We start from the raw sequence: 20,151 nt of genomic DNA, 5'->3' as shown, positions 1-20,151 counted from the left end.
TTGATGTTACACAAATACATCCTTTCACTTCATGTGTTTTTACTCTGAACAATAGCACATTTTAAAAAGTGAACCAGATTTTGACATGATGAAAATATTAAAACAATATTTAAAATCCCACTTGTTAAGAGAATAAGTGAATATTAATTAATAGAAAAATTAAGTATAAATTATCCATTTAGGAAAATTAGCTTATGAATATATTTGACAATCTTACCAATGACACAATAATTAGTGTCCATGTGCATGATTATAACATAAGAGAATATAGCAATATTAGCTGAAAGAGTTAAATCCCACAAGTGCCAAGAAAAACAGTCACAATGTGATTACAATGTACAAAGACTACAGATTCATATTGATGATCCCAGTTATACACTGGCAGACAATGTTTACTAGAGCATTTTCATTTTATTTACAAATTGTTCAAGTACACTGTAGGAATCCATCCACTTATCTACAAAGTACTTCTTTCCAAGAGTACCTTCACAATTGCAAACGCATATCCCTGCGATTAAAGTATTTGGCAACTGGAATAGTTGGTGCAGTCTGATATTTGGAGAATACAGTCAAAAGCCTGCTTCCCATCACTTCTTCAATGAGTCTATCACACATATATACATGCTTGTTTATTATAATCTATCCACTATGTGCCTCCTATCACACTGGTAGTTAAGTAACTATATTTAGTCAATAAACTTGGCGTCCAAGAGCTTAAACTGTGGTGGCTAAGTGATGGTGGTCCTGTAACCAGCACCAATGGTAGATATATGGGAGTGAGGCACACAGCCAAAGTCTATCCAAATCCCCCAATATCACTGCTACCACTCTCCACCATTTGCACTATTCCCAGCGCCTTGTATACTCAGCTGTGTGTGGAAATGGCATGGTTATTTGCTAGGACTTGGTTCTAATAGAAACTATGAGAACTGATCATAAATCCAAACCTCTGAACATATGCTGGGGAAATATGGTCTCACACAGAAAATGAGTATTGGCCACTAGTTTTTCCTGGATTTAAGAGGGACACATGCTACCTCTTACCTACCCACACTAGAAACTAACTCCAAGTCAGTGAAAATACCACACTTCTGTGTACTCTGGCATTTTAACAGTTGGGTGGGTTGAATCTTGTCAAGTCATCACTCTGGTAAAGCAGACAATATACCCCAGAGCATAATCTCAGGTCTGACATTTCTGAATGGAGCTTTTCTATGTGCTGAGACTGAGACTTCTTCCTAAGCCTCAGCCAGACTCCTTGTCCCAAAGCCCTGACTCCAGGATCACTCATTATCCACATAATTATTCAAAGATACAGAATCACTAGGTCAGTGAGAAAGGTGGCATGTAAAGGGATGACACTGTGCCACCACAGTAGCAGTAATGATGAATGTACTTGGGTACCCACTCAAGGTCCAGACTGCTGCTGAAAACCCAGTAACTTGTTTGTTGGATACTTTGATACACCACTTGGAGTTATTGGAAACCTTACCTGCATTCCCTCTTATTTTCTCACTCCAGTGACTCGAGGTAGATTACTAAGATTCTTGGAAGACATTAAGGTAAACAGTAATATTTTAACATATCTCAGGTTAACTTTTCAAATCAGTACCTCTTACTACTCCAATTCAACCTAAGCATAGGAATTTCTTGCGCTATCTACTCACTCTAATGGAGTATCACTAAGTAACATGGGGGAAGGTGAGAAAGGCTTGATTTAGAGAAAATAACAGATAAGCAGGATCACCTGACTTCCTGGAGATCCAACCTATAATAGGAACACTCACTTTGTGCTGCCAGTGCCTCATCTTGGCTGTGGCTTCATCTAAGGGTGACCCTGTATTGCTATAAATTTCTACCCAGGAGACATAAGCTGTGCCTGCCTCTTTTCCTCAGGTCCTAATGGCAAACAAAAGCTTGATTGGAACCAAGTTCAAAAATAAACTGTTGAGTTTATTTGGCTTCCTTACAGAGAGAGCATGGATGGTGAGGGTTCCTTACAAGGGTGGGGGCACTCCATCCCCAATGAGCCACATCTGGAAAGATTTTCCCAGCAGAAATGTTTTTCCAAAACAGTATAGATTGAGGACATGGCCCCTTCCCTGGTATTCACACACACACACACACACACACACACACACACACACACACACACACACACACACACACACATTCTCTCTCTCTAAATCTTTTATCAAAGTAGTCTGCAGAGTTGACAGTTGGTTGGGAACAGTTGGATACGGGGGTGGGGGGAGGAGGATATAAACCATCAACAAACACAGCTGGGATGAGATTTGCAAGGGGGCACAACTGAATTCCCCAAGATGGCAGTTGTGTGGCTCAGTGGACTGTCACCCAGGACACCATTATTTAGATTCTCTTCTGCCAGAGTTGAAAAATGGTAGTAAAGACTATTCTCCTTTTAGCCACAAAGAGCACTGTTCCTTGACCTCAGACTGTGTGTGGATCTGGCCCAAGTAACATGGTGCAGAGCTAGTACAAACCACCAATGAGGTGAGATAGAATATTTGATCTGGGCTCTAATACTCACTTTATTATCTTAGGCATGGGTCTAGATTCCTTTGTGTATATGTAAAGTGTGCTCTCTGTGCTCCTAACCTGGTATGACTGTCACCACTCATAACTATCATTTCTCTGAGGATCGGGATATAAGTCAGAGTCATATCCAACATACTTCAACACTACTTCTGAACTATATCACACTTCTATACATGCTATTATGATATTCTAGGCCCACCAGAGGTGAAGAAGGTATGAGATTTCTAGTCTTGATTAGCTATGTTTCCATGAACATAAGGCATAAACAAGTACTATACATGATATGTTATTGTACATAGTCTCTCACCTATATGACTTTCCTGATGCAGAATGTAATCTGATTTATCAAAGTTTTCCTATGCTCTTTTAACAAGGTTCCTTAAATGTTTGTTTTGCAAGGTTAGTACATAGACAGTATTCTGGATTTTCAAACTTTCTCAGGATTTTTCATGGCATGTACACTCATGTCAACTGAGATATGACATAATTCTAAACTTCTGACCTTTAAATTCATAAGCTTCTTCACATGTATGAGATGCTTACACTGAGATAACTACAGTACAGCTTTCCTATTTTTCTTACATACACAATGTTTCACACCAGTATGGGTTTTCTGATGTTGAGAAAGGTCCCCCTTGTGGCGGTTTTCACATTCCTTGCTGTCATCATTCTGCATGCATTCTCTGATGTCAAGTGATCCTGGCTGTCTGCAAGCTTTCTTGCCTTCTCTAAATTATTAGTGTCTCATCTGAGTTCATTCAAATTGAATGAGGCATGAGTTACAAAGGTAAGTTCTCCTGCATTGTGTACATCTATAGAACTTCTCAACTGTAAGAAGTCCATGGTATGGAGTGAGGACTGAGGTACGGTAGGGAGTTCTTCTTCATTCTTTATGCTCACAGGATTTCTCACTTGTGTGACATTTCTGATGTTGGCGGAGTTGTGAGTTGCAGGAAAACGCTTTTCTCTATTCTTTGTGTTAGTGCCATGTGTATGAGTCCCCAGATGTCGGGCAAGTCCTGACTTGCAGAAAAAGGCTTTTCTGCAATCTTTACATTCATAGGGCTTCTCACCTGTATGGATTCTCTGATGTAGAGTTAAGTGTGACTTGCGACAGAAACATTTGCCACATTCTTTACATGCATAGGGCTTCTCACCGGTGTGAGTTCTGTGATGAGCAGTGAGCTCTGACTTGGAGGAGAAAGCCTTCCTGCACTCTTCACATTCATAAGGCTTCTCACCCGTATGAATTCTATGATGGCGAGTTAACTGGGACTTGTAGAAGAAAGCCTTGCCACAGTCTTTACATTCATAGGGCTTCTCACCGGTGTGAGTTCTCTGATGTTCAGTCAGCGTTGACTTATAATAGAAAGCTTTCTGACATTCCTTACACTCATAAGGTTTTTCACCTGTATGAATTTTTTGATGGACACGGAGGGTTGACTTGCAGTAAAAAGCTTTACCACATTCTTCACACTGATAGGGCTTCTCACCAGTATGAGTTCTATGATGTGATGTGAGCTCTGACTTGGAGGAGAAACCCTTCCTGCACTCTTCACATTCATAAGGCTTCTCACCTGTATGGGTTCTATGATGGCGAGTTAAGTTTGACTTGTAGAAGAAAGCTTTGCCACAGTCTTTACATACATAAGGCTTCTCACCTGTATGAATTCGCTGATGTTCAGTGAGGGTTGACTTATAATAGAAAGCTTTCCAACATTCCTTGCATTCATAAGGTTTCTCACCTCTGTGAGTTTTCTGATGTACAGTAAGGGTTGACTTACGATAGAAAGCTTTCCCACATTCTTCACATTCATGGGGCTTCTCACCAGTGTGAATTCTATGATGTACAGCGAGTTCTGATTTGGAGGGGAAAGCTTTCCTGCATTCTGAACACTGATAGATCTTCAACCTTGTACGAGTTCTCTGATGTTCATTGAGCGCTGACTTACAATAGAAGGCTTTCTGACATTCCTTCCATTCATAGGGTTTCACACTTGAGTAACTTTCCTGCTGCTTGCTGTGCTGCGCTGGTAGGTTAATCGTTTTCATACATGGTTTACATTCACAGGGTTTTATACCTTGGTGGAGTTCCAGTTGAACCTTCATTTCTGCCTTGAGACAAAAGAATATGGCAAGGTTTTATATCAGTGGGGCTATTTCTAACATGTAGTTAATGTTCTGTGAGGTAAACAAATTCTTAGAAGATTTATAAAAAGTGCATTTACAATATTTTTCACAGTATAGTTTATTACTAAGATAAAAAAGATTTTTAATTATGCATATATGTGTAGGGGTATGTCCCCTCAAGTGTAGGTGCACACAGAAGTCAGAGGTATCATATTTTCCTGGGGTTGGAGGTATAGGTAGTTAGGAGCTGCATGACATGTGTTCTGGGAACTCAATGTGTGTCTTGTGTGAAAGCAGCTCATGTTCTTATCTCTCAGCCTGTACTTTACCAGGTTGTTCTGAGTCCTGTTACATGCAATATTTTTCTTACATGAGATACGTTTCGCACATTAAGTATTATGCAAATAAAAGATTTTCAATGCGTGAAACAAGAGGTTTCTTAAATATCAAACATTTTTTATAACTGTCTTTGTGTAGATGTATATTGAACATCATAATATGAACTTTCAAACTTTTTGGGAGACTTTGGTGCTCAGGGTGCCAGAGGAGCTTCTCAGTTATACTATCAGCCTTTTCATTAGATAAGGATCAATATGGGCACATTCTACCACAGGTTGGGTTTGTAGGAAAATATTCTACACCTTAATGTCCAGATTCAAATTGTACAAATCTTGTTCACAATCACATTTTACCTACTTCAAGCATCTCTCTGTTTGACAGATTCCTGCTGATCCTTCCTACTGGCCACACTGGACTCTCCGGATTTTCCAGGTAACTCTTATCTAGAGCAGGTACTTCAAGAACACCTGAAATGATGTAGTAAAAACATCACTGTCCATAAATCAAATATATTGTTTATTTGGTTCAAATAAAATTGTGCAGTAGATTTTTCAGCTTTAGGAAAGTGGAAAAGGATACAAAACCAGAGAACATAATCTGATAGTCAAATATAGAAAAAGTATTAAGAAAACTATAAAAGGAACAAGGAGAAATAAAAGCACAAATATCAACTACTTCAAAAGGATAAAAGAAGTTACAAGTTGCTGGCTAGTTTTATGTCAACCTGACACAAGCTAGAATCATCTGAAAGGAAGGAACCTTAATTAAGAAAATACCTCCACAAGATCTGGCTATAGGGCATTTTCTTAATTTACTGATTGATGGGAGAGGGCCCAGCCCATTGTGGGATAGTGCCATTCCTGATGATCCTGGGTTCTCTAAGAAAGTAGTCTGAGCAAGCCAGTAAGCAGCACCCCTCCATAGCTTCTGCATCAGTTCCTACCACTACGAAGCTGCCCTGTTTGTGTTCCTGTCCTGACTTCCTTCACTGATGGACAACAGCGCTGAAGTGTAAGTCAAATAAACCCTCTCCTCCCCAACTTGATTTTGGTCATGGCAATTCATCACAGCAACAGTAACCCTAATCAGCACACAAAACAATAAAATTGTTCAAAAATTAGAAAAAAACCACTGGAGAAGTAATAGTAATGTCCACTATTACTGGAATTCACCAGCAGGTTGCTGGGATTGCTGGGTAACAGCTGAGGGGTAACAATAATTCCTCTCTTCTCACCTTACCCATTAGTACTATCTATATATTAGCTAAGGACTTCGCCCAACAAGGTTATGCTCATGACAAGCTTGAATTCAATGATGTAAACTATGTATCTGCATAAAGGAGTCACTGTTGTGCTCAAGCTTTTGAGTGTCAGCTAGATACCATATGACTCCTTCAGAAATGTCAGTATTTCTACAGTCACTGATGGAAAGCAAACCTCCATAAATGAGGTATCTCTGCAGAGTTAGCCTATAGACCAGGGGGCAAGGAGATTCTGGGCTGCTCAGGTCATTTGGAGCCCAATAAACAGTACGTTCTGGTAAAAAGATAGATGTGAAAGTCTAGTGAATTGTTGTCCCTGGGCTCCAATCTTTTAGTCCCCAGGTATAGTAAACATATGCAGATGGAAATGGTCTAGAGAACCAACTGGCTGATTCTGGGCCCACTATTCTTATTCTCTGCCAATGTCTAGAAAGGTAAGACCCCATTCCTAACACTCAATGTTTCCTTCTTAAGGAGCCTGTATCGTACATGTGAATTTCTATGGCTACCTATACAAAGACTGAATATTTTTTGGGAATTTAAGAAAATAGGCTTCAACAACAAAAACAAGGAGATGGACTGACACAGAGATGCCCATTTAGAAACTACATAAAGTAAATGCTTGACAAGCAAAACTAGTAATTGTTTAGATTTGCACTGGAATGTTGGTAAGACAGCTCAACATGACCAATATCCTATGAGCAGTCGTCCTTGCTGAATTCCCTTCCCTAGTTCATATTCACTAACCTGGGAGATTCCAGAGTGAGGTCTCTCCTATGCTCCATGGCCCAAATCCATGCTCCAACCTGAAGATCAACTCAGGTTTAGACACGCAGTGCCCTGTAAATGGAAAATGACAAATTGCTCCCAAGCAGAAAGTTCATGTCACTGATGGAACATAACAGCTTCATTTGAGTCATGCTATGAACGGTCAATGACGCTACACATAGAAAAAAAAAAACTTAAAAGGACTCAAGAGAAAAAAAAAAAAGGAAAAAACAGAAACTAAAACTAAAATACTATGCACACATGGTACAAAATCAAAAAGCAAAAAAAAAAAAACAAAAACAAAAACAAAAAAACAAAAAAACACAAAATTGGGAAGTTCTGATTACAGTCCTTTTGAAACAGCTGTAGGCCAACTATCAATAGGCTATATCCCCAGCTCAACTGTATAACTTACTAACTGACGAGCCTAACACCAGTCTGAAAAGTTCCAAACACTGAGAAGTTTAAAGAGGTCACTCCTCCACTTTTACCAGATGGAAAAATCCCAGGATGCAATAGCTGAGACAGGAAGACTGCTGCAAGTTTAAAACACTTTGAAGTACAAAGTAAGTTCAAGGCATCCCAAGATACAGAGAGAAACCACATCTCAGAAAAACCAAGAAAAACAAAAAACAAAAAAAAATCCCGAAAAACCAACCAACCAAACAAACAAACAAAAAACTGCCCATACTCCAGGAATTAATGCACAACCTCATGTTCATGCAAAGAATCTTAACCAAACTCTGGTCATTAAAAAAAAAATATTCACACCAAGAAGAGGGAAGGAAAGTAGAGAGGAACTGTAGTTATTGGAGTGTGCTTAGTGGAATGGGAAGGACATAAGAAGATAACAGACAGTAAAACTGAAAATACATTGTATACATACATTAGATTACCAGAGTAAAAATAAACTAACCAAATATTGTGGAAAAAGAGACACAAAAAATAGGTCACCACATTCCATGTTAATAAATGGAAGAATATTAAAAGTCGCAATACCCTCACTTCTTAAAGTGATTTACAAATTCAACAATATCCTTATAGTACATCGCCACAAAAACACTTAACAATGTTTTAACCATGCGAAAATGCCAGAGACCTGAAATTTGCAAAAGCATCCTGTTCAAAAAGCACAAACAAGTAGCTCTTGATACCTAACTTCAAGGTCACCACAAAGAGACAGTGGGGAACTGGGACAGACACCACCGGAAGAGAACAGACAGCCCCACGCAAAACCACATCTATTCAGGATTATGGCAGGGATCTGAAACACATTACAAAGAATACAGCATTGCAAATGCTGAGGTCATCACCTGACTTTGATAAAGTTAGCAGGTACAGTCTAGCAGAAGGAAATGTGGCCATGAGCAGATACCCAAAAAGGGATGCTGACATGTCATAACCCTTTCTTTGCTTTCTAGTGACAGTGAAGTAAGTGGCATATCTCAGTCATGTGCTCCCTCTATGATTCTTCCTCACTGTAGGATCAAAGTGACATAGCCAAGTAAAACCACGGAAAAACCTGCAGAAACTATGAGCCAACATAAATCTTCCTTTTGTAATTTTGCTCAGGTGTTTTGTTAGAGAAAGGAAAAGCTGACTAATACATTCAGTGAACTGATTTTCAACAAAGGTTTCAAGACCTTTCAGCCAGGAGGGAAGTTCTCATCTGTAAGTCTTGCAGAGAAACATAAGCTATTCAGGCTGATGAAAGACAATGCACCCCTCTCTCTAAACTTTACACAGACATCAACTAAAACAGACCAAGTTCTGAGTGTACTAGCCCACACCTGAAATCCTAGCACTCAGGACACAGAGTCAAGAGAATCAGGAGATCAAGATCAAAGGGAGTCCCAAGTCAGCCTGAGAAACTGCATTACAAATGCATAATGAGAAAAAAAGAAACTCCAAAAGTAAATCAAAGGTGTAAGACATGACATAATGATGTCCCTAGAATATACAATATACATCTTGGCGCAGTGAGGCAGACAAGAGTAATTTGATGTCTACCAGATGCACAAGAAAATTAGCAAATGGGAGCACAAACAAACTCCAAATTAGCTGCACAGAAAAGGCCACAGTGGCTAAGCTCTGCTCCTCATCTCACTGTAGCCAGAAAGCAAAAGAAGGGGTGCTGACATCCTAACATCCTTTCTTAAGCGTCATCCCACAAACAAACACCTGTTCAGGAACAGAACTGGAGAGCACACAGTCAAGTTGTATATCACTATTTCTGAGTCCAAAATGATCCCCACTATCTTAAAGTTGGATAACTGGTAGCTCACAGGAGAGATTGGTACCCAAATACAGCAGTGAAATAAAGAGATACAGAAAATACCTAGGTCTCTAACAGTGGTAATGATGCTACCAACATTCCTTCAAAAGACTGTCATGAACTCAAGAGAGATTCCAATCCAGACCCCTTCTGCCCAACTGCACATGCCATAGAAAGCAAAACTGAGTAAGATGTGGAGTTTTCAGGGTTACCAATGCTGAGACTCACTTGGTCTCTCTTACTACCAAAATTACACTTTCTAATTCACCAGACTGGAATAGATGGATGTTTTGTTGGGGTGCTGACTTCTTCCATAATTGAGATAAACAGATGATTTATCATGTCTACACAGGAGAGACACAAGATAAACAAACCATGTCTGCAAAAAAAAAAAAAAAAAGGTAAAATCCCACATGTCCTCATCATACTTGCACACTCAAAGTAACCCACAAAGAAGTAGAGAAAATGGCAGTTACAAAAGTAGGACAGAGACAAGGGGTGGGGGTAGACAAACAGCTATGAGAGAGAGAGAGAGAGAGAGACAGAGAGACAGAGAGAGAGAGACAGAGAGACAGAGACAGAGACAGAGACAGAGAGAGAGAGAGAGAGAGAGAGAGAGAGAGAGAGAGAGAGAGAGAGAGAGAGAGAGAGAGAGAGTGTGTACGACATTAGCATGTACCAGGTAAACATCCATCAACTTAGTATTAAAAGCTAGCTGCCTGGGAGTCAGACTCACCCAAGGACACCAGGCTGCTGTAGTTCTCCAGCATCACATCCCTGTAGAGGGTCCTCTGAGCAGCATCCAGCTCCTGCCACTCCTGCCATGTGAAGTCCACAGCCACATCCTCAAATGACACCAACCCCTGTAATGACACACCTCTTGTCAACCCAAGGTCTCAGAACTGGAAACAGAATCCATTTCTCTAGGTGTTTGTGTCCTGCCAAGTGTCACATAGAAGCTGAGGCTTGACTTGTATTCTCTATTGTGGAACAGACTAAGATCACCACAAATATCTTACCTCTGCATTAAAGTAGTGATTGAAGAAATTATAATTAAAGAGCTCTCCATGGAATTATAATAGAAACAAAATTGTATTTGAGTATGTGTTTGTAAGGTTCCCAGTAAGAGGAAGAGAGTGGATTCTATAAACTCAATCATATAAAAACAAGATTAAATCTATAAGGCATGCACAACACAATAAAAAGGCAGAGGCTGGGTCTGGCAGTTTAGCATTGTGCTTCAGTGCAGAAGATATGAGGGCATCACCTCAAGTCCCCCTTCCTATAGTAGAATGGATCTTATTCTTAAAAGTAAGATGATGACCCCATTTAGGGGTCACATACATGAATGTAGGGTCACATAATTAGTTTTGCAACAGAGAAGGTTTCTAAATATGCCACAACCAAAGTTTAACTAAGAGAGACATAATGAATCCACTATTTTGAACAGCACTCTGTGGATAGCACTCAGTCATGTGGCAACAAGTGACAGCTCTGTAGCTTTTGCTGTGAACAGACAGCATGTGTACTAGGCACTGTTCATGCCATCACATCATGCAATTTCAAGAAACGTGGCTTGAAATCATGTTTTATACTGCACAGCTTTTACTCTGCATACACTTTTCTACTCTTACTGAAACAATGACTTAATCACAAAAATTAAAGGTTTTTAAGCATTTTCCCAACTTTATCCTTCACTCTTTAAGCATGAAATTAGCACATATTTGACTTCTGTTGTGTTACAAAAACAAACACATGTACTTTACTTGTATGCAAAGTTCATTTCGTCTTTTGCAAACAATAAAATCTTAAGAAATTACTTTAAAATAAACATGTAAATTTATTAAACACATGTTTGGTTTGCATTTCTATTTTATGTGAACCTATATACCTGGATTCATACAAAGTTTCTCAGGCAAAAATGGATCATAAGTGGAAACCATATATATCATTTCTCTCTCCAAAGCATAAGTGAGTTGATAAGTGAGATAATAATCACATCAATGAGTTCAAAATGATTAGACACACACACGAGCAAGACCTCAACTTGCATCATACTATACAAGAAGAAAATGATTCTATGCTCCTGAGGTCATCCAGAGTGTAGGCAGATAACGATTATACATGTAAATAATACATGGACTCACATACCTCTTTAGAAAACTGAGAAAAATCATAGTTTCATACGCTAATACAAATATTCCCATTGTTCTTATCACCTGGGATCAAGAGTAAACAACGGGTTAAAACTCCAAGGCCACATTTCTCCCTGGAAGGGCACTCCATTATGGTCTGCTAACTGCTATTAGATAGCTGAGCTTTTATTTGCCTCTCAAGGATAACAGAAAAATCAGTACCCCCTGATAGCCACAATGGGAGCTTAGACTACTAAGATCCTCCACTGCTCACAAACATCTACACACCCACCAGTTGTTCATAGTAGTAGTCTGCCACTCACTGAATGCCTCATCTTTAAATTGGGTCTGTTTGTGAGAATATAAACTAAACTTCCAAGTCTGGGAACAAAGCAATGTGGCACATGCAAATCTCTTTAGGGTCCAGAAAAACTGTCAAAAACCCAGAAATAATGAAGAAAAGGATGTCAAGACAGATTCCGGTCTAGTACCAGAAGTCATCCATTCTTTAACAAGCTATTGGACAGCCTGAATGACAACAAATTTGTCCCAGGGATGCGATGAAGCAGACAGCATACTTCTTGCAGCCCCAGGAAAGCTGTGAGAATCATCATGTCAAAGCAATGACAGACTGCAAGGGTCAGATTACAATGGACATGGCAAAAGGGAACTCAGTGCTCTTCTGTTGATGTGTAAAATTAGTACAGTCCTTTTACAAAATAGCAATCAAGCTCTGCAAAAAATGTAAACACAAATCTTCCACATGACCCAGTAATCACCAAGGCTGGCAAGTATACAACAGACATCTAAATGTGAAGAAATGATTTCACATCCATGTTCACTGCCAAAAATGCTAATAGTTAAGTGTCTCTTAGATAAAGGCATGGCAGGACATTCCTCCAACATACAGTACATCCACCTGTTCTGAGAAGATCCACAGTACACATGAGACTGCCCCCTGAGAGAGAACCCAAGGGCTAGTATTCAGTAGAATTCCAAGAGATCAGAAATATGGCTTCTGTGGATACTTGAGACCAGGAAGTACAGATGCTGGGAAAAAGGGGCATCACACTTTAAAGTTTGCTAGGGGTGAGCTCAACACAATGTCATCAGATAAAATTTCTGTCCCTAGGGTATGCAGGAGAGAAACATGAAATCATTTCCATGAGCTCAAGTGAATTTTCTTAGCTTTCCTCTCATGTGACACATTCATGAACAGAATTTAAATATCCACTGCACCAATGTCTGTTATTAATAAATCACATACAACAAGGAACAAATAGCTTAGCATACTGTAGAAAATGATGTTGATGGGGTTGGAGAGTTCCTAGCATTTATACAGTAGCTCAGAACTGCCTGCAATGCCAGTTCCATGGAGTATGAAGGCCTCTTCAGACTAATGCATACAAGTGGTACACATAAATTCATTCACACAAGCAAAAAGAGATGTTGATATTTCATAACACAGGGAAGTGGCATTTTAGGAATTTGTTGCCAGAGACAGGGTGTGGTGGAAGTACTAGCCATGCTTCTGAATCTTCAAACTTGCTTCCCACACAACTGGGAGGCTCAGGGAAAACAGTTTACCCACGGGGAAGAGGTGAGGCAAGAGAGTTGGCCTTCCACATCCTGATACTGCAGGAGAGGCTGCTGTGGAGCTGGGATTTTCCCAAACAGCAGACTGGTCAACAAAGAGATAGATGCAGAACATTGTTGCTCATGGCTTCCCTTTTTTTCTTTATATTTAGGTCATGCCAGGTCTGTAGACACCGCCCTCTGACCCCTCGGAAGTGGGTTCTCAACAGATGCTCCTGCTCTCAACAGCAAATGGGGTGTTGCTGCCTGAAGGGGTCTGAGGAATTCCCTTCAGAGACCTCCTCTCACAGAGCCTTTCCTCCTCTCTCAGGCTCTCACTTCCTCTCTCAGACCTTGTCTTCCTTCTACAGGTTCCCTTCTCTCAGGACTGTTAGTACCTCATCCATCCTCAGTGACCAAAGAACATTAGCACCACCTCTCCCAACCATTTGAAGCCCCACCAAATCTAGTATACTCACTGCCTTCTCCTGTCCTATGAAGGTCAAGTCACTTCCCCAGGGAGTCAGGCAGGAATGGTTACCTCCTGGCCTCAGTTCTGTTCATTATAGTACGAGCAGCTTCATACAGGATCCTTCTGGTCTCAGGGTCCCAAAATGGAAGGTTTGAGTGTACTAAAGCAGCTTTTGGCCTTTTCATGACAATCCCATGTGTGTCTTCCTGTGACTGCACAACAGATAAGGGGTGATATCATTCTATAGAACAGACTCTAAAGACAGGGATTGGCTTCTTTGAGGTCCCACAGGGAGGTGATTGGGAATGGAACCTACCACCCATGTCCAACAAGCACTCTACCATGCTAATGATTTGTATCTTTTTCCTTAAGGCATGGTTTCACTAAATTGCCCTGGCCCACCATGAATTCACTCCACACTCCTCAAATTTGCAATATATATACATAAAAGTATGTATATATACTAAACTGCACCACCATGCCTCCTGGCTTGGAGGTGAGATTTGAACCTAGATCTAGGCCTCCCTCTCCTGTTTCACCTTACCAGAGCATGGAAAGAGATATCTAGAGAGAAAAGAGGGAAGAGGTAAAGCCTCTAAGCATAGCTGCTCCTGGAATCCCAGGTTAAAAACATCCTAATGAGTGGCTAATCAAATTACCTTCCTGAGCAGGGCTACACACATACTTTCAGAGACTGAGACAAAGAAATGAGGAAACAGTAAGGGACAGGGAGTTGGATATGGTGGCTTATGCCTAAAGATCCCTAGGGATCAGAGAGCTATGGCAGGAGGATCACCATAAGCTTGAGTCCAGAGTAGGCTACAGAGTGAGACATTGTCTGAAAGATCAAATACAAACAACAAAAGAATCACACAAACAGGGAAGAGAAGGAGGCAAAGGACGAAGGGTCAGATTTATAGGCACACAGGGGACACACATACAGAGAACTGAGACCCACATGTGCAGTGCTCAGTTTAGGGTGCAGACCCCATTCCCTGCACTGAGTCTCCTAATCCTCCTCCTTCATCTCCCATGAACCAGACCAATACCAAGGGAGATCTGGAAAGCCCAGAGCTATATGGCCAAACCCCAAGGCGGGACACTCAGAGCCTGCTTTTTGTCTCACCTCTCTTGCTTCACAATACCCGAGCCATGTCCCAAGCACCTGGCTCCTTCCCCTCCTTGCCTTACGTGTGAAAATGGAGGAGCCAAGGGAATCAACATGGCTGCCATGAGTCTGGTCTTGGGACCTTTCTGTGGCAAAATGATCTGATGCAGGTCCTGCTATTGCAGCTGTTTCTCATATCAGTTCCTCTACAGCTAAGGCCTCTTTTGCTCCGTTCAACTTAATCCCCATTCCCACCCCCCCCCCCAGAATTATACTGTGCTACCAAGCTATGACTGTGTGCCAGGACCCCACCAGAGGAGAGGCATTCTGAGTTTCTCCCCCTCAAAGAGAAAGACCAACTGGTACCTGAACTCCTGCCAAGAATGAGTCCCTACCTTGGGGTCCTCTCTATACTTCCACAAATAGTACAAAGGGCTGGCCTGTGATCCCAGTTAAGGGAGGATGGGAAGCTCACAAGCCAACTGCGAGGCAGTTAAAACTATGTCTCAAAAAATAAAACCGTAAGAAACAGCTAGAGGCTCACAAGGCCCCATTCCTCCTTCAGGATATGTAAGCAGTTAATGGTTGTTTCCGGAGAGGTTCTTTATTGGGTAGTGCAGACAACAATTTGAGACTCATGCTCCTCCCCTACAATGTGCCTGCACATGTCAAGAGCCATTTAAAAAAATACTCCAGAGAAGTGGAATGAGGCAAGATCTCCTGAGAAGATTGGGAACATCAGGGGAGGGGAGAGGGAGCCAGGAAAAAGAGAGGGGGATAAGAGGACATGAGAAGAAGGTATGGGGGAGCAGGAAGGTTGAGTCGAGGTTAAGAATAGAGGAGAGTAGGATGAGAGATACCATAATAGATTGAATCATTATAGGCTTGAGGAGAGAGCTGACACTAGTGAGATCTCCAGAGATCTACAAGGATAACACCAATTGGCAAACTAAGCAATAGTGGAGAGACTACATTAATTGCCCCTCCTTGATGGTAAGGTTGATGACTAGCTTATATGCCATCCTAGAACCTTCATCCAGTGACTGATGGAAGCAGAGACAGATACCCACAGCTAAATACTGAAGTAAACTCCTGGAACCCAGTGACAGAGATGGAGGAGTGATGAGCAGAGGGGTCAAGACCATGATGGTGAAACCCACAAAGACAGCTCACTGGAAAAGGGAGAGCTCTTGAATCCCAGACTGATGGCTGAGAGGCCAACAGGGGACTGATCCAGACTCCATGAATATAGTGTCAGTGAGGAGACCACAGACATCACTGGGACCTTGGGTAGTAGATCAGTGTTCACCATGGTTAATGAATGATCTTTGGGAGCCCATTCCAAATAGAGGGATGCTCTCTCAGTCTGAACACATGGGGAAGAGCCTAGGTCCTGCCCTGGATGAAATGACAGACTTTGGAGATACCCCCAAAGAGGGCCTCATTGTCCCTGGAGAATGATGAGGGGATTGGGTGGGGGGGTGGGGGGCTGATGGAGGGACAAGGGAGGAGGGGTGGGAGAGGGAGCTGGGATTGACATGTGAAGCATTCATGTTTCTAATTTAAATAAAAAAATAAACAGACATAAAGACATCCAAAAATAAGGGGAAGTAGTGAGAAAGAGGAAGGGAATTAGAGGGAGTGGGAAAGGGGCTAGAAGAGTAATTGGGGTTGGCGTGAAGAAAATGCATTATACACAGGTATAAAATGTAATGAGAGCCATTACTGTATACCCTTAATATATGATACTAAAAACGTTAAGAAAAAAAAAAAAAAGACGAGTAGCTGATTTGCACTGCTGTGCACTTAGGTTCCATCCCGAGTAACATATAAAGAGACTGAGCCAGAAGTCAGGGAGAGTGAAGGAAATAGCTCAGAGTGGGGAAGTACCTACTCCAGATTCCCCAGGGACTCCAGGGCCCGAAGGAAAGGCATGTTGAGAAATCCACAGACACTGGGGAAAGATGAGCCATTAACAGCAGAGGAATGGGGTGGGAGGTTCCGCTCACAGACTCCCACAGTCAGAGGTTCCGAGATACAGCACAAGATTGCGACACGGCAAACCAGGGACAAACGAGGAGGTACGAGAAGAGGGGGCGGGATGGCTACAGGAAAACCCTGGGGACACCGGAGGACATAAGGGCCCCGAGACCGACTAGCCCGCGTCCTCTCAAGCTGACCCAAGTCCTACCAGATCCGGGGGAGGCAGGGAAGCTCCCGGCTGCGCTCGGGCAGCCACAGGTCCCGCAGGCCCACAGTTCCCACCTGGGCAGCGTCCGCAGCCGCCGCGGTCAGGGAACGTCACTGCGGGTCCCCAGTGTGCGAACGCGACGGGACCCGGGCTGCAGCAGCCGCCCTAGCCCGGCCACAGAGCGGGGGGCCCGGGCGCAAGGCGGCTCCCGCCGGGGGTGCTCGGAGATGGGGACGCTGGCGCGCGTGCACGCACCATTTCGGGACTCCGGGTGAGCGGCTCCCTCGCGCTGGGTGTCCGGGCACCAGCGAGTCACAAGGGGACCGAGACCAGGTGCAATACCGATGCCAAAGCTGGAAAGAGAAAAACGGCCACAGACGCCAAGATGGCGGGGTCAGCAACAACGGACGCAGGGCTGGACGCCCCGCCCCCTCGACTCCGTTAATGCGCCTGATTGGGTAGCCTTCAGCCTAGTGCCCCGGATTGGGGAGTGCTTAAGGTCCCACCCTGAGTGACAGTTCACGCTTCAACCCTTGGGTGGATGAAGACAGAATGACAAGGCCTTGCTTTCACAGGTAAGTTAAGGCAGGGCTTCCTGTGACAGAACCTCGTTCCCTTTTGTGTGCATTTAACCTGGCAAATAAAGTATTAAAATTTATGAATTCCAAGAAGAGCAAATTAATCTTTTAATATTTACTTTTAAAAAATTCAAAAAGTTTGAACTTGATTGTAAAAACTAACATGTAAGAAACTAATATCATGTTTTTCATTGCTTATCCATCTTAGGAGAAATATGAAAATATGTACAACACATCCCACATGCATACAAAATATTTCCATTTTTTTGGTTTTGAGGATTTTTCCCCCCTCACAGATAATAACCAAATGTCTGTGCTTAAGTCACCCTCCTTTGAAAGCTAGTGACATTCATACTGTAGGGAAAAGGGGCCAGCCAAAGAAACACACCCTGAGCAGAGCCAAAGAAACACACTTTGGCTCTGCAACCAGTGTCCCTGAAACCGGTGCCAAAGAAACACACTGTCCCTGGAATCTGAGTCAGTGAAAGAAATACGCCCTGACCCTAAAATTAGAGCCAAAAGGCTAAAAAGGACCAGAGAAAGAAACACACTTTGGCCCTGAAACCAGAGCCAAATCTGACCTTAACCCTGTGCAGAAAACTAACCAATCCTTGAGCAGGAGCTCTAGCCAATCTGAGCTCAGCATTGAAATCTGACCAATCCCCACCTTGGAAGCCCTATATAAACCCTGTGTCTATTTAGTTTATGGCTGTTTGTGCTACCCAGCTGTCCTCTGCCACTCTGGTAGAGGGCAGCCACTCTCCTGGATTCTTCCCTCCCAATAAACCTCTTGGATGAGCTTTGGGTGAAGACCTTCTTTTGCAAAGGAGCAGAGAGGACCCTGGACAGAGCAGAGGGGACAGGGCTGTAACACTTTTGGGGGGGAAACCTTCCCCTGGCAGAGAGGAGCTGTTACACTCGGCTCTCTACTCTGGGAGCTGAACTGTAGCAACTTCGCCCAGAAAACCTTTTGCCTAAGTAAAACTGCTACACTAGGTAAACATCCCCAGCTGGAAGACCCTCTCCTGCTCCATCAGAGCAGAGCTGATACACTGAGAAGCCTTTCCCTGAAGCCGGGTTGTAAGGTTGTAAGCAGCTATACTTACTGCGACCTGTGGTAATCCTTGGCTCCCGAGCTCCAGGATACCTTTCCATCTGAGCTGTTTAACAGCTCTGTGACTCCCGAGTGCCAGAATACCTGTCCCATCCCGATCCAGCCCGAAATGCCTACACATACAGATGTATCTACCAAGAATGCAATTCCTCTTGCACAATGTAGCCAAACGGGGGAGCATATCTTAAATATGTTCTTTGACTTTAGCTAGGCAGAGCTTTTTACTTCCCTCTTGAACTGAGATGCCACATCAGGCAAAGCATCACAGCCCACATGATGTCATGCACAGCTCATGCATCCCAAACCACAGAGCTCGTGGTTGTAACCTCTGACTCTCTGCAGTGGTTTCCAGAGAAACTTTTAAAACCTGACTAAGTCAGTTTATAAAGGAACAGGGAAATCAGAATCCCGGGTCTAGGACACTGACATTCATAATGTTTAAAGCGTTCCAGGATAACTCAGTGTGAGTCCAATCCCCAAACAATTGCTTACAAACATCACCGTTGATCGAATTGCTTCCTAGTGGCTTCTTAAATGAAGTTTTCTTAAACAAATGTCTATTTGTCCCAGACTGGAAAAAAGAAAAACAACAGAGTGAAGAATCAGTTCCACTCATACATAGCTTGTATTGTTCTATTACTGTAAAGGTACACTATGACCAAGACAACTCCTATACTTTTATAAGCATTTAACTGGGACTTGCTTACAGTTTCAGAGGTTTAGTCTGTTCTCACCAAGCTGGGGAACTTGGTGGCACACATACAGACATGTTGCTGGAGACCCAGCCGAGACACTGGGCCTGGTTTGGGCTCTGAAACCTCAAAGCCCATCCCCAGTGACAAACTTTCTCCAACAAGGCTATATCTACCCCAAAGAGGTGTATTTCCCAATCCTTCTAAGTATTATCGCTCCCTGATGACTAAACATTCAAATATATGAGCCTATGGGGACCATTCTTATTGAAACCACCACATGTACCAATGAGTTTAAATTTCATTTTATGTATTGATCTGTGTTTGCATGTGCTGGAGTACAAAGTTACAGGACAGTTTGTAGGACATTGTGAGTCCCAGAAATCAAACTCAAGTCATCAAGTTTGGCAGCAGGAGTTTTTACTTGAGGAGCCATCTTTCCAGCCTCCCCTGAGTTTAATTAGAGGAAGGTGTAAGGGAATACATTCAGGACCATAGGTTACACCATTAACCAGTACCCCGAGAAGGCAGGATACTGGTGACAGAACACTACCAGATCTTAGAGGAGCTGAGGACAGCTCTGTCCAATGCCAGGACCCTAGATTGTTAAGCAGGAACAGACCATGCTCCACAGAAACTCTAGTCTACCAGGCAACTGTGTCATCTGTCACATTTTAATTTTCACTGTCATTATAAGATGACCCAAAGGCAAAACTGGGGGAAGAAAGAGCAGATGCATAGGAGGAGACTTCAAAACACATATAGTAGGTTGTTTTCCCCAAATATAAGACATTTATCTGACACTAAGGGGACTAAATATTGATGAGGTACAACACCCAAGAAAAGAAAGAGCAGAATTAATTATATGGAGGTGTCATCAGATTGTGGCAGATCCCATTCTCCAAAGGAGACCCACAGAGAAACATCAGGACTTTCTTTCCCCAGCTTCTAAAG

General features: G+C 42.5%; 1 protein-coding gene across 3 annotated transcripts; it reads right to left on the bottom strand.

Moving 5' to 3' along the window:
• Window positions 1–391: 391 nt before the first annotated feature.
• Window positions 392–17,232, bottom strand: LOC101822599 (zinc finger protein OZF). 3 transcript variants are annotated; one of them, XM_040751236.1, is made up of 6 exons: window positions 17,069–17,232; window positions 13,522–13,726; window positions 10,069–10,195; window positions 7,037–7,129; window positions 5,386–5,495; window positions 392–4,674 (listed from the first exon to the last, which is right to left on the bottom strand). In XM_040751236.1, exons 3-6 carry the CDS (start codon window positions 10,100–10,102, stop codon window positions 3,304–3,306), a joined length of 1,608 nt encoding a protein of 535 aa, XP_040607170.1. In that variant the 5' UTR covers window positions 10,103–10,195; window positions 13,522–13,726; window positions 17,069–17,232; the 3' UTR covers window positions 392–3,303. The 3 variants fall into 3 exon arrangements, with proteins under 3 accessions (XP_040607170.1, XP_040607169.1, XP_040607172.1); XM_040751235.1 differs by lacking the exon at window positions 13,522–13,726; XM_040751238.1 differs by lacking the exons at window positions 7,037–7,129; window positions 10,069–10,195; window positions 13,522–13,726; window positions 17,069–17,232 and having other exon boundaries at window positions 392–4,670.
• Window positions 17,233–20,151: the final 2,919 nt, after the last annotated feature.

The sequence above is a fragment of the Mesocricetus auratus genome, unplaced genomic scaffold (assembly GCF_017639785.1).
Source record: "Mesocricetus auratus isolate SY011 unplaced genomic scaffold, BCM_Maur_2.0 Super-Scaffold_100008, whole genome shotgun sequence".
NCBI lineage: Eukaryota > Metazoa > Chordata > Mammalia > Rodentia > Cricetidae > Mesocricetus > Mesocricetus auratus.
The sequence above is the reverse complement of the archived record's forward strand: the minus strand, read 5'-3'. Positions and strand labels throughout refer to the sequence as shown.